The following is a 19858-nucleotide window of genomic DNA, read 5'->3' as shown; positions in this document are numbered from 1 at the left end:
CATACATTCTCGCATATGTGCGAGAGTGAAATTAAATCCCTATTAAATCCCGCGGTCGCGTTAAACCCCAAGTCAAGCCTCTAGAAAATCGCGTCGCGGTTAATTAAAGATTTGTAGGTTCATTATGTTGAAACACGGGTAGATAGAAATTGGATAAGTAGGTCTATATGTTACAAATATTTTTGTAAAGATAACCGTTACCTTAAAGAAGAAAACTGAAATTGAGTAATCGGTTTTGTTAGCACTTGAAAGATATTTTTCTGCGCACATGAAAGCAATCGAGCAAAAAAATAATTTTTCTCTATTTACAGTAAGAAAATGATAGAACGCTATCATTTCCTCACCACCTTGCGGTAAATAGCATGGCGAATTTTTTTAAGTGGTATGCCCAGTAGGTCTAATCCACCTTGTGAGTGGAAAAACGTTTAGAAAATTCATACAGAAATATATTACTATTAGATTATCAAAACCCAGCCTGACCGAAAGTGGCATTTTCTCTATTTGCATTATGCTCACGTGTCAGTTTTATTGAAATGTATTCAAGTGACTTTAATCGCTTCTGTTTGATTATAATAGTACAATTGATAATGTTAAAACTTTATTATACAATGTACCCGAACGAGAACGAGTATACAATATATGTGTGTGTGTGTGTATGTATGTATATAATGTAGGAAATATATATCAGGACTATTTTAATGTACAATTGATCAGTAAGTTTTAATATATTCTATTCCCTTAAAACTTAATTAAATCGGCATAAAAATGTTATCAACTGACTCAAAATTTTCTTGATTTTATTTACAAAGTTATTATCTAAATTCATAAGTATATATTCTTATGAAAATGCAATATTATTTTATTTGCGATTCCCATTTATACAGCCAACATACATTAAAGCGTAGATATGTCTATCATACAAAACGAGGAACCTAAAAGTCCTGTATTGAGAGTGTACAGAAAGTATGAGTTACTTGCTGTGTAACATGCGCTAGCATTCATTAAGGACATTTATATCTCATAACTGCCTAAAAACAAATACTCAGTGCATTAGGATTGCACTATCGGTAATTTAATTCGCATCATTGAAGATTGCATATTTTATTATAATTGGATTTCGTTAAAAGTATCATAAAGACGTTCGGCAATTATTTCTTCTTTTTCAGCTTTGCGATAATTTCGGACTGTGCCTTTTGCCAGTCCAATGGTTTGCGACGGTACATAGGCCACGGAGGTACAGTGATTAACGCCGCCATAACAAATCCCGCAACCAGAATATAGATTGTCTGCGAAAATTGTTGAATAACATATCCCCAGACTAAGCCGACTATCTGTGAAAATATATCCGTTTCTATACTGCAATTATCAACAAATACTTTCAAAAATCCCAGACAACTGTAGCTTACCCCAAATAACGTTATTATAACCCGCGACAATTTCTCTGCTCTGGCTTGGCCATCATAGTCCTGAAACAAACACACAAACAATAATAGCCAGATCTGTCGGAACAGATTTTGTCGAATGTCCACTACAAATGTTGAAAGCAGAAAGGACTGCAGATTGCATACAGGCACTGATATATTCGGCATATTGCCAGCATATCAGCAAAAATACAACAAAATCCGCTCACAGAACCTGCTCGGTTTCTGCCGACAATCTGTTGACAACGTAAATGTTACAGACTCTAGGTTCGTTTTCTGTTCCCGCACTGGTGAACTAGTGCAGTAAGCTAGAAGGAGAAAAATATACTTGTCTCTTACTCTAATTGATTGTACTACTTAGTTCACCAGTGTAGCAACAGGAAACAAGCCTTCTGTCACCAAAACAAAAGCCAAATGCGGACACAGATGGCTATGGTTTTCGGTGTGGGTTTCTAATGAATCCGCTGCCAATCTGCTAACATTTTGTTGATTGGGAAGGATGCATAAATGCACAAGATTTCGTTAAGAGCGTGGGAACAACATACGCATGATATACAAGTAAACTGCCAAACATAGATTTAGTAAATTTACTTAAAGATCTACAATGCAACTGCAATGTAAACATATATCTCGACGCTCGTGCAACATATTCGATTACGTTGACACATGGAGCCTCGATGAACCTAACCTCGCAAAACAACAAATAAACATTGTCTCGGACTTGTCGCGAATGATAACCGTTCGGCACGTTCGTTCGAGGACCTCGTTATTTACCATATGCGTTGGGATCGATTTGAAGTATTGCACCCACGCGTTCATTTTGAACAAATACACTGACGTGGCGGTGGAGACAGATGCACTCGCTCCAATCGCTGTAAGCTCCGGCTGCTCCGGGCAGTATGTGCTGCGCTATGTAGGATTTTTCGGATTTTTCTCATCCCCGAGAGCATCCGTGCGCATGCGTGAAGTGACGTCACAGCTGAGTGTCGTCTGCTACGACGGAGCAATAGGTAGGTGCATAAGAGGTCCCGTATTTTTCTCGCGTTGTTTAGCAGTAGTACGTTATAGTGATAACGCGTAATACTATTGTAGGAAATTAGTTAAATATGTTATAGATCTTTTAGATAGTACTTCCTTTTTCTCCTGCTATGTCCCTCAAATTTCTCTTCTCGCTAGGATCTAACGACACCTTATATTTGTCCGTAGTGTATACATTACTGAGGAGTTGGAGCGTTTGCTTACTGCGGGATTATGGCTCATTCAGACTGGGCCTAAATTCCGTACACGATTACCGACGACCATCGATACGTTAACGACGTTTGCGCAGCTTTTTCTACATGATAGAAAAGCTGCGCAAACGTCGTTAACGTATCGATGGTCGTCGGTAATCGTGTACGGAATTTAGGCCCTGGACTCGATGAACTATGAGCGATGCGCGATTATCCAATGAGCGTACAGGTTTTATAGGAAAGCGTACAGTTTTCCTATAAAGAATGCACGCCATTGGACAGCGCGTGTCGCTCATCGCTCATCGCGTCCAGTCTGGATGAGCCATTAGTGATGCGACGATGCCTCTAAAAAAATCGATTTTCACATTTAGCAAAAAAGAATTTGCAACTTGATTCATTAGAGTAAAATAAATAGATTATAGATAATCGATCAAAAATCAGGTTTTTATTGAAGCCATATGTGTGTATGCGTGCGCGCGCGCGCGTGTGTACACACCGACATAAGTTTTGCGAGAAAAATAGGTAACCACACTAGCATATAAAGACATCAACATCTACAAGCACTCGACCAACTTCTGCTTATACAGGAGAAACAGATACACTTCTGAAAGATAATCGTACTTCTAGTTTCGAAATATTACACAATCTACAAATATCTCACAATTTAAGAAGTGACTATAATATTTTAATCTGTTACTGACTAATACTGACTAATACCAGAGAGAAACCTGAGAGCGGCCACGCCGACGTTTTACTTGATACCGTTTCAAGAAACGGTTTTGTGCGCCATTACGCCCATTTTTATTTTTGGAACTATTTTGCTATGCATCTTCTGACACTTCCGATAAAGTCTCCACTTTGTGCGTGTTCATGCTACGCCTATTTTTTAGGATTGAGTTGTGAATTTCAAAATTACATTAACATAATATCTGCATGATGGTTACACCAACTTTTTTCATGTAGTCAATGTAAATTTTATAAATTAGATATCAGAATGCATAGCACAGACATGCACCAAGTGGAAATTTGATCGGCAGAGTCAGAAAATGCGTAATGAAATAGTTCCAAAAATAAAAGTGGGTGTAATGCGTGGTCTACAATACGTGGAGTAAGCGTGGAGTAAGGAGTAAGGGAGAGCCCTAACTTCTAGCTTTTGGTGTAAGGAAGCTGAAATACGGGCATGATTTTTAAAATAATTGTAACACTGATTAATGGCATTTTAATTCACCGAGAGTAAGCCTAAGAGCTGAAGTAGGAGTAAGAAATAAAATAGATTTATTTCCTTACTCCTACTCCTTACTCCAGCTTACTCCAAGTATTGTAGACCAGCCTTAAGAGTGCGCAAAACAGTCTCCCGAAACGGTATCAAGTAAAACGTCGGCGTGGCCGCTCTCAGGTTTCTTTCTGTATATACGAAAATAATCAGTTACCCAGAAAATCGTGATAAAGTAATCGATTCACAAATAATCGACCGTCTGAATAATCGATAAAAAATTGCGATTAATTTAAAGAAAAAGATCGATTCTCAAATAATCGAATATGCGAAATGGAAAAATACTTACGATGTGAATTATATCCTTATTTCTTCTATTCTCCATTGTATATTTATTTCACAAAAAATTTCTTCAGAACTTTCTTATCATTGCAAGCAAGATTATGAACGCTGTTTGCCACGCATTCGATGATTTATAACGGAGAGTTTTCTCTTCCAAACACACAACAAAACTTGCCGTTAAATTTTAATACGTGATTTTTAATAGTCGCGCATTCGGATGTTGTTACGATATTTCTAGCCTATTTTCTTACCACATATAGCTAAAAATAATCGTGGCAATCTTGCGCAAACAAGTTTATTTGTACAAAATGCCGAAGAGCACATAATATTATAAATAGTTGCGGCGTTGGAAATTGAAACTGCCCTGGTAAAAAATTTTTCATGCGTGAACATGAATAAATACATACATAGAATGATATAAAAATATACATCAACAATAGATTGTATATTCTATATAATTTTATACAATTCTACACAATTCTGTATAAATTCATAGATTTATACATGCTTTTATATGAAAAATAGTTGCGGCGCTGGAAATTGAAACTGCCCTGATAACAAATTTTTCATGCATGAACATGAATAAATACATACAGAGAATTATATAAAAATATACATCAACAATATATTGTATATTCTATTGTATATAATTTTATACAATTCTACACAATTCTGCAGAAATTCATAGATTTATACATGCTTTTATATGAAAAATTCCTTATTTACACAATTATATATAATTGTATACAATTGTACAAAGTTGTACATGATTATAAATGAGCAATTTTTCCCTTTTAAATATTTTTCATATAAAAGCATGTATAAATCTATAAAATTATATAGAAATGTGTAGAATTGTATAGACTTACATAGAAATATATTATACAATGTAAAAATATGTGTGGACATATCTTTTTTATTATATAATTTTATATAATACTATATGTATATTTATGCATGCTAATAAAAATATATGAAAAATTTTTTATCGGGAACTTGGACACGTTTATTCATTTTTGTTTGTTGCGTTGACCAAATGTTCTATAGGACTAGAAGGAAAGTCGTCACTTGTATCTCAGCTAATTATCAACGAGATTAACTATAGGTTTCCCTGATTAAGGAGAATAAGACACAACTGCCGAGAACGTGCGTTATGTTGGTGGATTACGATTAGTCGAATGCCAAAGCATTTTTACACGCGATTTTGCTCTGTCGCATGATAGGAAACACCGCTTGGCTTTCTACATTCGGCATTTCTGCAGACAGAGACTCATAGATATTCCCTCGTCGTTGTGGCGTTTAATGACACACTTCAACCATGCGTCATGCAGCGTTTTTCCGCGCACGCGACGCATTCGCAACTAGTATGAAGGAAATCGTGCGCGAGGTGCGCGATTCGCCAAATATCGAAATAGCGTGTCGTCGCATTGCATGCAATTACGAAACAGAAATTCGCGACTCGACATAACACAGACATCGTTTCCGCTTTCATGTCATAGTCGCGTATTGTTCCTTATAAAAACTAGGCGTGTTCGAAAGAAGCTCGATTCGTAAAGTTTCGAAGTTCCTGAGATAAGTTTTCCTATAATCGTCGATTTTATTTTTCTACCTTCTCTCTCTCTCTCTCTCTCTCTCTCTCTCTCTCTCTCTCTCTCTCTCTCTCTCTCTCTCTCACCTTATTTAATTACTTTTTCAATTTATCAACTTCCTAAAAAATCTAAAATTAATGAGATTGTGATATTTAGAACTAAAGTGTAGGTATTAAAATTATTAAGTAAATTAACCTTTGCTTTCTTTTTTCGCCTTTTATATACGAACGTTTATAGACTGATAATTGTAAATTATATAATTTAAAAACAGTATGTTTCGAAGAATTAAATTTGTTGTAATCGTCTTTTGCAGTGTTTCTCTATAAGCAGAGGTAGGTTTATCAATTTATAATTATTTTGCACGCTTATATACACATACAGAGAAGAAATAGTGAAAGACACAAGAATGTATGACAGTTTGAAAATTTTAATATTGTTTTTGATTATAATTCTTAGAATTTATTATCTCTTTGTCTAATTTTTCACGAAGAAAAAATGTATTTCCTAAAAGTATACTTTTCCTATAAATTTCTTGAATTACTTCTTATAATAAAAGTTCATAACGTTATTATGTTATTCATTTTTTTAACAGAATAAATTTGTTTAAACAACAGAGTTAAAACAAAACCCCTAAATAAAATTTCATTTCTTACATTACTTCTCATAATAAGGCTCATGACGTTATTACGCTATTAGTTTTTTGTATAACACTTATTACTGTAATATAATTACTGTATTATATTACAATAATATTATTACTGTAATATAATTACAGTAATATATAATTAATAGTCATCGGCGTTTAGTTTTCGTTTGCTAGTGAAATTTTATACACCAGTGAACTTATCTCAAGCAATGTAAATATAAATAATAAAGAAAACAACATCGCTAAGTACAATAAATAAGCAACGCAATGAAAGAAAGCAAAAGATTGATTTTTACACGACTCGCTTGATAACAATTACAGCTTGGCATTTTTCCCTTAAAAATACAAGTAGAACTTGGGTTGTTATTCAATATATTCGGCGGAAGATGTCGGAAATATTTTGTATCTACGTTAAATATGCCGAATATCATGTTCGCGAGCAGCTCCTAAAATCGCCAAACTTGCCGAGATAATAAGATTCGATTTTGTATTCATTTGTGGCGTTTCTTGTTTCTTCTTTATCTGAGCTGATATTCTCTTGAAACGTATCCGGTGCAAGTAGAAAAATGATTAATTTCTAAAATTTGCTTTTGCTAGTTCTATTAGACTTCATATTTCGGTATCGCACGTCGTCCACACTGTAAACCAGCGATTCTCGTTCTTTATAAATACTGAGTCTTACAATTAGTCGTTCTACATGCAGGACATCCTCAATCATCATACAATTTCCGTAAAGAGAAAGAAGTTCCCCCTCCCCATCCCTCAAGCTTCACAATTCTGATAAAATAATGAAAGATATATATACACAAATGATGCATACACGCGATCTTATATCATTTTGTATGCATCGTAAGTTTCCAATTGTAATAAGAATTTGGAAATGTTATTCCGATAATTTGTTATTTCGATCGCTTTTGAATTTAACACGATATTGTCATGCGAGGGAAACGAGATTTTGCAAAATCACCGGGGTTACGGTATTACTGTCCGTGAATGATCAAACGATCGTCATAGCATGTACATGGCATCGAATATTATCATCTTAGATCGATAAGCTGCATTGCGAGGCGTAGAATAAATATTCGCGGCGTTACTGGCGTTTGATGAAACGCTTCTCGGTGTTGCGTACAAGCAACTTCTCGTTTCGCGGTCGTTTCAAAGTCTGCTGATATAGTTCTCATCGTGGATGCAAGTACTCCATGCGGGCGTCGACGGCACTTCACTGTGAGAACGCGCGAAATGTACCGCATCAGCAACGGTGGGGAACATGGCGAAAAAGTGGTTCTCGTTACGTTCGATCGGAGTGAACTTCCTCATCCTTTCGTATATAGGACCTGCAATCGAGATATTAATTTGTATAATTAGAGATTAATTAATTTGTCATTTATTCTACCGGGTTTTAATTTGCTAAAATTTTGACGGACACGCATTCTTAATATAACAACAATCTCGTTGATTATTCATAATAATAGAAACGCGACGATTGTAAGACCTTTTTTTGTGTAATCTGTAACATATATCAAAAAATCGATAAAGAGACGATAGAAAACATTATGTAAAGTAAATAACGTTACATAGTTGGAAATTTTGTGTTTTCTTGTTAGAACATGTAACATATTGCTATTCACGAAAAAGAAAATGTATAATAGCTGCTACATTGCAGTTAAAAACTGCATGTGGTAACTAAATTTTGGTTGTACAATATGGACAGCTAATATTTAGTTGCGATAGATAAATATTTTATTACTGTGTCCATTGCATTAGATTCGACAGCAGACCGTTTGCTGTGCTTTAGAAATTTATAGTGGTGGCAGCAAAATATTTTTAGCAAACCACGATTAGCTACGGTGGCAAACTTTTTTTTTCAGTATTGTGTTAATTAAACTCAGATGTTAAATTATTAAAATAACTGAAAAAGCGTAAAAATAACACATTGTGCGCCTATTTTAAATTTTACACAATAGATATGTCCTATATTATTAGTGTGACAGGATTTATCTTCACGTTAAAATTTATAGAAATAATGTAAAAGTTTGAAGTATTATTCCGAAAAATGTAAAAATAACTTCTTCTCTAATTAATTTTATCATTTTAGTTATCATTAAAAATATGTCAATTTTACACTAAATTTATTTCAAATTCCTTTGCATTTTTTTGTGTTAAAATATTAATACAGTATTGCATCACTTAACATATGTATACATATTACATTAAATTAATACGAACATTTGTGTGACATGTTTGGGACATGTAATATTTATTAAATTTAACAAATTTGTTAACTGTGTATATAATTAATGTGTCGAATCTATTTTCTATTTCTCTTTGCATCACGGGTTAAACTTACGTGAATTAAATTAAGAGTTAGAGTCAATTAAGAAATTAGATACAAAGTTATATAGATATTAAAATGGTGTGTGTATCTATTATAAAGTTACATATTAAATATACTTACCGGAACAACCTGTTATATAAATAGATACTTCTATACTGCAATATTCATCAACAATATTTCGCAAGGTATTTGCGCCTGCCAGATCGATGTGCGACATTGCGGTGAAATCCAATATGAGAATGCGTAGCTGTAAAGATTGAGAACCGAGATATTTATAGATAAGACAAGTAAACGAATGCAGTAAAAAATAATTAGTCATCTTTTTAAATAAATATTCAATTATAGTAGAATGGAACTTTTTCTAGGCCGATTTTACCTTTTTAATTTCTTCCGCCGCGGTGCCGTTGCACGCTTGTAGCCGCTTCTTTCGTTCCTTTTGGGGTATTAACTCTGCAACTTTATACACCTCCTCACGAAAGTATTGTTTAGATGCGAAATTCAGACTACCGGAATAGTGAAAGATTTTGATGCCGGGAATTTCTACAGTCTGAGAATATTTGTAAAATTTATATACAGGGTGTTACGGATAAGGTGTCCATCCGCTCGTATACAGGTAAAGGGGGTTAAACTGAAAAGAAAAGTTATGTACTATTTTGTAAAACTCCCAATAGTTATCGAGTAATTAATTAAAATGTCTGAGCGAATAAGCGCGAGGAAAGCAGTAGACCGGACTCGGTAGATATTAAGGGGATCTTAAAGTCGTCTGTTTCATCGATATTCTTTGTTAGAAGTAATCTTTTAATTGGCTTTATATAGAAATGCAAAATTCTTTTACGGAATTAAAATACGCAGCAAAATCTAGACTATACTGGTCGACATAAAAAACGAAAATTTTTTTTTTAAATTTATTGACGTTTGGCACATTTAACGACAATATTTGCTTAATACAAAAATTCTACAATAAATATATACAAAATGAGACCAGTACTCTATAAGGGACAACATATAAGAACAATATCGTGCAATTAGAACTAATTGTAAGATTAATAGCCTAGAAAAAAAAACTTCTAATAAACGCAAGTCCAGAAATCCAAGTCTAGAGGAAGAGAAAAAGAGTAGTATGGCGTGTAGAAATTTACGGCGTGCGACTTTTACAAAATGGTATAATACATAACTTTCCTCTTCAGTTTAACCCGTTCTACCTGTGTACGAGCAGATGGACACCTTATTCGTAACACCCTGTATAACTATAATGATACTTATTGAAAAATTTACATATTTCTAAGAAAGTAAGCATTTACATGCATCATAATAGAGATAGATAAGTGTTAGGAAAAAATAGCTTTTTTTAAATTACTAGTTATTCGTACTCCTTTGTATCTTTTGGTATCCAAGTAGAGCTCAGTGCCTGGTGCTAGGGCGAGCTTACACGTGTAAGGTCGCACAGCGAGGACGAGTAATCTTCCGACGCACAGAAGCACACCGACCAACAATCCGTACTCGACGTCGGAAAGAATCACCACGATAAAGGTGGCGGCCCAAATCGCGGCTTCCGTCTTGTCTAATCTCCAAAATTGCACGAATTCGGTGACCTTCATCAGCATGCCTTGTAACGCCACCACAATTATACTTGCTAAAACACACTACGCATCCCACGAGCATCGAACGCATCTCGATCAACGTCTCACGCTTATATCGCAACATGTAGAAGTAATGAAGAAATAATTACACGTGGTAAAGGTTGAAAGAACGGCCCAATCCACAGCAATACGCTCACCAGAATTCCGCACGATATCAAGCTTGCGAGCTGTGTGTGTCCGCCTACAGTTTGCTGAATCAACGACCTGGATAACGAAGCCGTGATGGGCATGCAGGAAAAAAAAGAACCCACAAGGTTCCCCAATCCCTGTAAACATTACGTTTCGTTGTATGAAATTGATATAGAAGAAAGTCCCCTATTATATGAGACAGGCTTATAATATGAGATAACAGGTTTTCATCATTCAAATTCAATCACAATTTCCTTTCGTGACGATTACACAATCTAACAATAAATTTTCCATTAAACAAATCTCACTTCAAGGGCAATAAATTCATGGTGGAACGCACAGACGATGCTTATTAATTTAGTAGAAACCCCGTTGTCTCATATTAGGAGCCTGCTTCATAATAGGGGACTTTCCTCTACTTATGTGGACGATTAAAGTAATAAATTTATCACATTAAAAAAATGTAATATTCTACATTGTTATCGCGAGGTGCGTTTACCTGCGCAATCAATTCTTGATTAGAGTCGACCTCGTAGCCCACTTTTTGCGCGAAAATCAATGCCATGGACATTGATATTGTATAAGCGACCATAGTAATTACGAAACTGTCTACTAAAATGCTGGGTACAAGAGACATCGGTGGCACAGACGGGACTGGCAACCTAAAAACCGTGACATTATAATAATTTGAAGTTTGTTGCAATATCTCGCTTCCACAGCTTGTTGTCATTTCATAAAAAATGTATCATTTTCCGTGGTGAATCAATCGAAGTTTACTTAGCAAATTAATTTTAACATAGCTATATAGGCTAATATTTTTATACGGAATGAAATTCCTTTACTACAAGCTGTGTAAGTTAATCGAATACGAGTTTGAAAACATATTTACCCTACTGGTATAACACCAACTGTTATTACGTTATAAGTATCCGCAAGATTCATTTGCATCGATACTACAGTACCGATTACCACCGCGAGCATTTCTATCGGAACTGGAAAGGGGCATAATTTTGAAACCCTTGGCTGAAATCCAAAATATTTCTTCGTAGAACGCAGTTTTGTAATTAATTTTACAAACTTAATATGCGTCTCTTTTGTACGAAACGCACATGTATGTGAAAAGCATAATTACGTGTATTACGAACCTTAAGAACTTCGTTGTTGAAAATAAGTGCTAAGACAGTGATGCAAGATAATATCACAGCTGTTGTATTGATATTGTTTAGACTGTTGAAAACATCTACATAAGTCTGGAAAAAAAGATAAATGAAGCAAGAGCTAATTCTAATTGGAAAGAATTAAGTTCTACAGTCTGAGAATGTTTGTAAAATATTTATATACAGGGTGTTACGGATAAGGTGTCCATCCGCTCGTACACAGGTAGAGCGGGTTAAACCGAAAAGAAAAGTTATGTACCGTTTTGTAAAATTCCCAATAGTTATCGAGTAATTAATTAAAACGTTTGAACGAATAAGCGCGAAGAAAGCGGTAAGCCGGACTCGGCAGATATTAAATAGCTTATTTGTTTAGTCTTGTAGCGCTGAGGGACGAGCAGTTAGCATCATTTGAAGCTGGCCGCTCGCTGCGTGACAACTTTTTTCGGCTATTCCAAGAGGAGGCAGAGAAGTGACAGTGGAAATGTAGGAGTGAAGAAAGGGGGAGGAAGAAGAGAGAAACAGAAGGAGAAAGAGTTGACAGTCTGGAGGGTCTGGAGCGAGGAAGTTTGAAGTTGTGGGGGAGAACGGAAGAGATGGAGAAATCGATACAGAGAAGGAAGAGGATGGACTGGAGGTTCGAGAGATCGATAGCAGCAGTGGAGGGGAGTGATGGTGGCGAGAGCGAGAGATCGACGGACGGGAGCGAAGGGGATTGGTTGGAGAAGTCGAGAGATCGAAAGGGAAGGAAGAGGAAACAGAAGGAAGGGTGTTGGAAAGACAGAAGGCAAGAGAGATTGGTGAGAGATCGGTCAGAAAGAAGAAAGCGGACAAAGAGGAGACGGAGGAGCGGATAAAACGGAAGGAAAGGAGATAGGAGAGGATATAGAGAAGGAGGGGAGGAAAGGGGGGATACGTACAGCTGAGGATGCACAGGCAATACATGACGCGTGCGGGAACAGCTAGGTTAAGACGCACGTGCGGGTAGCGTAATGGCCGTAATGCATGCCTAGAGAAAAGTATGTCATACCGATACGTTGTCCTACGGATAGTGCGCGGATAGAAATGTCTTTCCTAGGGGGGAGGGAGAGAGAGAGAGAGAGAGAGAGAGAGAGCAGGGGAGGAGGAGGAGAGGAAGGAGAAGAGGAGAGACAGGGGAGAGAAGTAGCAGGAGGAAGCAGGAGTGAAGGAGGAAAGAAGAAGAAGACGATCGAGTGGTGAGGTGAGAGAGAAGAGACGTGGACGGGGAAGGAGGAGGAGACGAGGAGAGAGGGGAGACAGGTAAGCGACGTAGAAAGGCATAAGAGAAGGGCGAGAGAGGTGGAGGAGAGAAGGAAGGGGAGTAGAGGGACGAAGGAGGAGGAGGCAGGAGAGGAAGTGGAGGAGAAGAGGAAGAGGAGGAAAGGGAAAGAAGAAACGGGAAGACAAGGAGATGAGAGACGGGAGATATGGAAGAGTGGAGAAAAGAATTGAGAGAGGAAAGAGGAGAGATAATAGGGAAAATGAGGAAAATAGAGGAAGAGCTAAGAGGCATAAGAGAATGGCTGGAGGGAGAGGAGGAGAGGGAGATGGAGGAAAGAGAAAAGGAGAAAGATGAAGAGAAGTGGAGGATGAAAAGAAGAAGGAGGCAAAGTGGAGAGAGAGAAGACAGGCCGGTGGACAGAGAGATGAAGGAGGAGAGGAAGACAGGAAGACAGGAAGAGATGGAGAGGGGGAGAGAGGCGGAAAGAAGTGTGAGAGAGAAGAGAGTGATGGAGGGACATGGAGGAGGAGCAGGGTGAGACGAGAAGAAAAGGAAAAATGGAAGACTGGAAGGAGAGGAAAGGGGAGAAGAGAGAAGGTGCAGGGAGGAAGGAGGGGAGAAGAGAGAGAGGGAAGGAGGAAGGAGACAGAAAGAGGAATAGTGAGAGATGCGAGTAGTGAAGAGAAGGAAGAACCGGAGGAGAGAGGGAGGAGTGGAGGAGACAGAGGCTGAGGGGGAAACGAAATGGAGGGGAGGGGAGAGGAGAGGAAGGGAGGGAAGAGAATGACGTGAGAAGGATAGAGAAAGGTGAGATGGTAGGCGATGGATATTGGAAGAGAGGCGGGAACAGGGGGGAGGGAGGGAGAGAGGGACAGGAATAAAAAAGGTAACGAGTGGAGGAAATGGTGGAGGGGAGGAGAGAGGGGTAGGGGTGAGGAAGGGGGGAGAAGATGGGGAGGACAGAAGGAGGAGAAGGATGATTTGGAGAGGGGTAGAGGTAAGGTAGAGGAAGAGGTAAGGATAGGGAAGAGAGAAAATGGAGAATGAAAAGAGTGGTGAAGGAAGTGCTAGGGAGGACACCAGGGATAGGGGAGATAGTAGAAAGATTGGGGGAGGAGGGGAAGGTTGTAATGATAGTGGAGATGATGATAGAGAAAGATAGAGAGATGCTAATAGAAAGAATGGACTGGATAAGAGAGAAGTGGGGGATGACAGTGGATGAAGACATAAGTATAGAGGAAAGAAGGATTAGGTAGAGAATGATAGAGAGGGCAAAGATAGAGAGGGAAAAGGGAAGGGAGGTAAGAGTAGAGAATAGGAGGATGTGGGTGGATGGGAGGGAATGGAGATGGATAGGAGGAGAGGGAGGAAAGGGAGAGGAGTGGAAAAATTATGAAACTGTGTAATTACAGGAAAGAAGGAGAGAATGAGAAGGAGAACAAGGAAAGGAGAGGATGAAAAGAGAGGAGCAGGAATAGAAGGAAGAAGCAAAAAGGACAGAGGAAGGAAGACAGAGGAAGGACGTGAAGGACGTGAAGGAAAAGGAAGAGAGAGGGAGAAGGGAACAAAAAGGGAAGAGTGAGGGTGTAGGGAAGGGGAAAGAAGCATGTAAAGGTCGCTAAGGGCCAGGTCGCGTGGAAGAAAGGGAGAAGGAGAGGAAGTGTAAAGGGTTTGGGAACGCACCCTTCAAAAGCGCCACTTTTGCTCGAAAGGGAATAAAGTTTATACTACTACTAAATTAAATACACACACGCACGCACGCACGCACGCACACACACACGTTCAATTAATTCTTTTAAATAAATTAAAATTTTACTTTGGCGAAATCTTAACCCTTTGAAGCATACATTTTTTCCTTTCAGCCCATTTTTCTGAAACGGTTTTTCGGATCGCTGATTATAATTCTGGTGTCAGAATGGCAAAATTCAAATACAGATTTTCAGGCGCCATGTTGGATCCGCTGTTATGAATTTTGTAATTCTGATCTCGTATGTGTAATCAGCAACCTGAAAAACTTCCGAGTGCCGAGTTTTAGATAAATCGACTGCATTTTTTGCAATTTTAACTCTTTGTATTGAATACGCCATCTTGGATTAAAGAATTTCACATTTTGACTTCAGATTAAAAATCAGTGATGTCAAAAACCCCCGGATACCTCGTTTCGGAATGTTGTTTATAGGAATAATTTTTTGACTCTACAGGACATCTCACAAAACATTTTGATATACAGTGTGTATACAATGTACATTCTGTAAAATAGCGGGAATTATTCAACAAAACACAACATTGGTTTAATCATCCAAATTTATATTGTCGCCTTCAAAATAGGCCTCATTTGAAGCGATACACTTATGCCAACGAACAATCCAGTCGTCAAAATACTTCTTATAGACACTTTCCGGTATAGCCTTCAGCTCCTTCTGCGAATTTTGTTTTATAGTTTCAATGGACTCAAAACGTCTTGAACACGAAGTGGTAATTTGTGTTTGGGGAACAAGAAAAAGTCACACGGGCCATATCTGGCGAATACGGTGCTTGGTCGATGACATTCGTTGAGTTTTTGGTCAAAAATTCGCGTACAAGGATCAATGTGTGGGACAACGCATTATCGTGGTGCAAAATCCAAGAATTGTTCTTCCACAAATCTGGCCTTTTCCGGCAAACATTCTCTCTCAAGCGCCTCATAACGCCTACCGGAACGAGACAAGTCTTCAACCACTTCTCGGCCTTCTTTGAATGTTTTGTACCACCCATATGCTCGTGTTTTCGACAAAGCTGACTCACCGTAGGCCTTCTTCAACATTTTCAACGATTTAGCCCCAGATATTTCGTTGGCAACACAAAATTTGAGGCAAACTCTTTGTTCGATATTTTTATCCTTTTAAAAATCGTAGAGCATACTTGAGGTCGACTAACAAAACCAACAGCTATAAACAAACTGATTGACAGATGGCGCCAAAATATAAATACGTTTAAAAAATTTGTGCAAGTTGATAAATTCTATATCATACATTGTACAATCGTAAATTGTCGACAAATGTTTTAAGCGTTTTAATTTGCTTATATGAAATAGAATGTTTCTGGACGTAAAGAGCCCAATACGTTTTTGTTTTTATGCAATTTTGGTTTCGGTATATTACGATATCTTCTAGCAGCAATGTTGACGATCGTTAAAACTCGAAGATAATTTGAGATTACTTTAATCCATATTTCCATGAATCCGTCTTTGTACTGTCAAAAATAGCGAGTTATCATAGAGCGCGACGCAAATACTAACCCTGACCTTTTGTAACAGCGCATAATCTTCGCAATGCATTACGTAACACTTTCTCGGCGTTTAAATTACAATTTGATTGCACGGGGATAGAGGAAGCATTTGCCACCTAAATATTTGGCATGTGCAAACGTTTTGTTTGACGACGAAGGGAAAAAGAAGGAAAAGCAAGGTGAAGCGTATCGGAAGCGACATGTCCCAGAAAGAGAGGACTAGACTAATGTTTGTAGTGCTAAACAAAACTTGTTGTTCCTGTACTCACGAGAATAAGTTTGAATGCACCCTTGCGATGCGGTAGGTCGCTCAGTCCAAAGAGATCCTTTATTTGTGATGTAAATACGTGCATCGCCGCTGCAGTCGTGAATCCACTCACGAGACTGTCCGCGAGGAGAGACGAGATTACGCCCAAACGCAGCACGTACATTCCTAACTAGACGGGAGATTTTGAGTGATATCGCGAGAGGTCAAGAGAGCGAAATGTACTGTACTCCAGCAGGCATGGGGATGATAATTAAAACGGACCAAAACACACAGGCGGAAAATGCTAAATGCGTACATGGTTTCTTAAATTGGGCTTGTCTCGAAAATGTAAGGCGCGGGCGGAAGAGAATTATAATACGCGAATAAACATAAAAAGAGAATAAAAAGTAAATAAATATAAAACCGAAGCTTACAAATAGTTTACTAACGCAGAAAAACTAATTACCGAAAACTTATTAATTCCAAAGGACGCAAGCAAATACGTACAATATCTAGAATATCTGTAGAACTAAATGCAATCTTTCTATATGCGTATATAAATCTTTCACAAATGCTTAATAAAAATAAAAATTACACGATTCATGAATGACGAAGAAAGTTAATATGTTTTATAAATTAGATATAAAAACTGTCAGCGTCTTGTTGCATCATCGTAATCGATTATGTAAAATAAAAAAGCGATTTAGCGAATAAGAAGTCAAAAGTGCAGGAAAGGATACGTCGAAGATAATTGCAATCTTCGTGGAGAGCATCAACGGTGATGAATCGTATACAATGTAGTTACCTGTATAACGGCAACCGTGAATGTTACTACGGTTGCAACTTCCACTGGCGAGTATTGATGGCCTACGTCGGAAATTAAGGTGCCGTTCTCGGCTGACGTGTTATTTGTCGAAACTGCAGGGCTACTGTATGTCGTAACGACTTTGCCAGTCATCATGCAGACGAGCGCAAACGTACCTTAATCAACAGAAAAGCGGCAATCCTGTTTAATTATGTGACTTTCTGAATTGAGCGGCGGCCAAATGTAATATCTGACTAAACGTTGGTGCATAATTTTACGCTAATTTCGACAAATCGTTAGTTTCCTATAGATTATATCATCTTAATGCGCCGCATGTTTATCTTTTGTTTTCTTTAATGTTTTTCTGCAAAAATTTAATCTGTCCTTGTCACACGTACCCATGGAATTGTGTCTGGATGTGCCCAGAAAAAAGTACACAAGAACCGGGAAGAAAGCCATGTATATACCGACAATCGGCGGAACATTGCCCAGTATTGCATATGCCATACCTATGAGAATATCGATTGCGTTATAACAAAGATTAAAATACCTTGAATTTCGGAGAGGTCGGAGCGGACAATGAGTGCGTTCTAGCAAGACACTGCTACCGTAGCGCTACAGCTTTAGTTTGGCTACTAACAAGTCTGACACCCTGTGTACACACACACACGCACGCACACGCACACATATATATGTATATACTCGTATAAGATAATTTCAATGAATAAGTGCCAGGCAATCTCCTCTCAAAAAAATTATATTTTCGAAAATATGCATGTTGAATTAGAATCCTGAAAGTCAAAATATCGTTATATGTATAATGATTTTATGACGAGTCACTGTAGTCATTTTGAAGTCATAAAGTTTCAGTGATCAAACTCTGATATTTTCCCGTCATCTTGACGTCACCATGACATCATTTTGACTTTTTGTTCTCCTTGGGTTTGCTATTCCTATTTGGGAATAGAATGGAAAATATTGAAGATTGGCTCCTGAATGACATATTGTTCGATGATTCGTCAGATGAAAGCAACAATGAAGAGGAAGAAATTCCGCTACAGTTTTAGCGGAAAGTTTTGCCGAAACGCACTCGTGTAACGCTATTTACCATAGTAGCAGTGTCTTGCTGGAACGTATTCATTATCAATTTTAATCTGTTCTTGCGAGTCGTGAATAGTATCACTTAGAAAAAATTAATTTTTTATGTTATAATAGTCTTTTCTCATGTTGTTAATTGTAGACTATCTAATTCATAAAATATCCCATTCCTCAATTAAGCATTTTTCGCGCTTATTTTCAATTTATAAATTCTTCAATTAAGAATTTTAGCATCTTTCACGTTTATTTTCAATCTTAATTTATGTAGTTCTCTCACTCTCTCGCTGCACTTTCCTTTTTTCTTCTTCTTGTTATTTAATTTATCCCGTATTATTATTAAAAGAATTCAATGCAAAACATACCTTGTGGAATATGCATTACAGCAACAGTAATTCCAGCAACAACATCTCCTAAGATATTGTTCTTCCAGTCATACGTAGAAAGCCAGTCAATTAGCGGTATCGTTTTTTTTAAAACTGCAACTGGTTTGATACTTTTGCATCGTTTCGAGATCTCATTGCGAACTGTAGAGTTATAAGTTTTATATGTATATGTATACTTTTACACGCAGGCGTGCGCGTATAAAGGAAAGGCCCCTATTATGAGGCAGGCTTTCAATATGAGATAGTAAGTTTTCAACATCCAAATTCAATCACAAATCTTTTTTCGCAATAATTATAGGATCTAACAATGAATTTTTCACTAAACAGATTTCACTCCAAGAACAATAAATTCAAGGTCGATACAGCAGATGATGCCTGTTAATTTATAATATTAAAGTAGCAACTCCGCTATCTCATATTAGGAACTTATTTCATAACTTTCCTCTATACATATATTATTATATATGTAGGATACATATATTATTATATATATGTAGGATCCGCCATCTTGAATTTTCCCAATTTGATTTCAAATTCATGAAAAATCAGCGATCCCAAAAACTAGTAGAAAATCAGATTTTTTAGTACATGTTTACAATCAACTTTCTTTATAAACGAATTAAATGTGAATAAAATGCGTTTTCTTGAGCTTCAATTCGTTCATAATAAAACAAAACTTACAATATCGACGAAATGTCGATTCCATTATCAAGTTCCAATTCTTAGGAAGTTGTGAAATAAAAAAAAATTAAAAATGTCAAATAGTAAAAGCTAGAACGAAGAACAAAGAACGAGATCGTAAAGGTTGTAATTTAAGGTACCAGTATGGCTGAAAGGGTTAATAAAATACTTTTCAATCATTTTTAAGAAGACATTTCTAATTATTTTATGTGTAAAACTATTACATCAGAAAGTTAATATTATAATTAATTAGAAAATAATGTTAGGGAAATGAACACTTTTAATATGACATTTCGTATATCTGAAATATTTGATTTGAGTGCATTCGACATATGAGATATGAAATTTCTTGTAAATTATTCATACGGCACAATTTAACAACTTTTCCAAGACGGTAATGGACTTTTCGATGATCTAAACTTTTCATGTATACAGG

General features: G+C 37.0%; 2 protein-coding genes across 4 annotated transcripts in view; both read right to left on the bottom strand.

Moving 5' to 3' along the window:
* Positions 1-585: 585 nt before the first annotated feature.
* Positions 586-2355, bottom strand: LOC105559368 (signal peptidase complex subunit 1). The gene is made up of 3 exons (XM_012007601.1): positions 2196-2355; positions 1407-1466; positions 586-1331 (listed from the first exon to the last, which is right to left on the bottom strand). The coding sequence occupies exons 1-3, from the start codon at positions 2238-2240 to the stop codon at positions 1149-1151; spliced, it is 288 nt and encodes a 95-aa protein (XP_011862991.1). The 5' UTR covers positions 2241-2355; the 3' UTR covers positions 586-1148.
* A 3638-nt stretch (positions 2356-5993) lies between these two features.
* Positions 5994-19858, bottom strand: part of LOC105559367 (solute carrier family 26 member 10-like) — a 27557-nt gene continuing 13692 nt past the window's right edge. For all 3 annotated transcript variants that reach the window (XM_012007597.1, XM_012007600.1, XM_012007599.1), the window contains 12 exons: positions 18721-18882; positions 17659-17769; positions 17261-17436; positions 16478-16645; positions 11690-11794; positions 11434-11567; positions 11044-11206; positions 10505-10681; positions 10146-10418; positions 9152-9322; positions 8896-9022; positions 5994-7774 (listed from right to left, as the gene is read on the bottom strand). In XM_012007597.1, the coding sequence (XP_011862987.1) occupies positions 7596-7774; positions 8896-9022; positions 9152-9322; positions 10146-10418; positions 10505-10681; positions 11044-11206; positions 11434-11567; positions 11690-11794; positions 16478-16645; positions 17261-17436; positions 17659-17769; positions 18721-18882 (1946 nt within the window). In that variant the 3' untranslated portion in view covers positions 5994-7595. The remainder of the gene's footprint in view (positions 7775-8895; positions 9023-9151; positions 9323-10145; positions 10419-10504; positions 10682-11043; positions 11207-11433; positions 11568-11689; positions 11795-16477; positions 16646-17260; positions 17437-17658; positions 17770-18720; positions 18883-19858) is intronic.

This window comes from Vollenhovia emeryi, unplaced genomic scaffold (assembly GCF_000949405.1).
Source record: "Vollenhovia emeryi isolate VEMERY1.0 unplaced genomic scaffold, V.emery_V1.0 DF939278.1, whole genome shotgun sequence".
Classification (NCBI taxonomy): domain Eukaryota; kingdom Metazoa; phylum Arthropoda; class Insecta; order Hymenoptera; family Formicidae; genus Vollenhovia; species Vollenhovia emeryi.
This window is presented reverse-complemented; position numbering and strand designations above follow the sequence as displayed.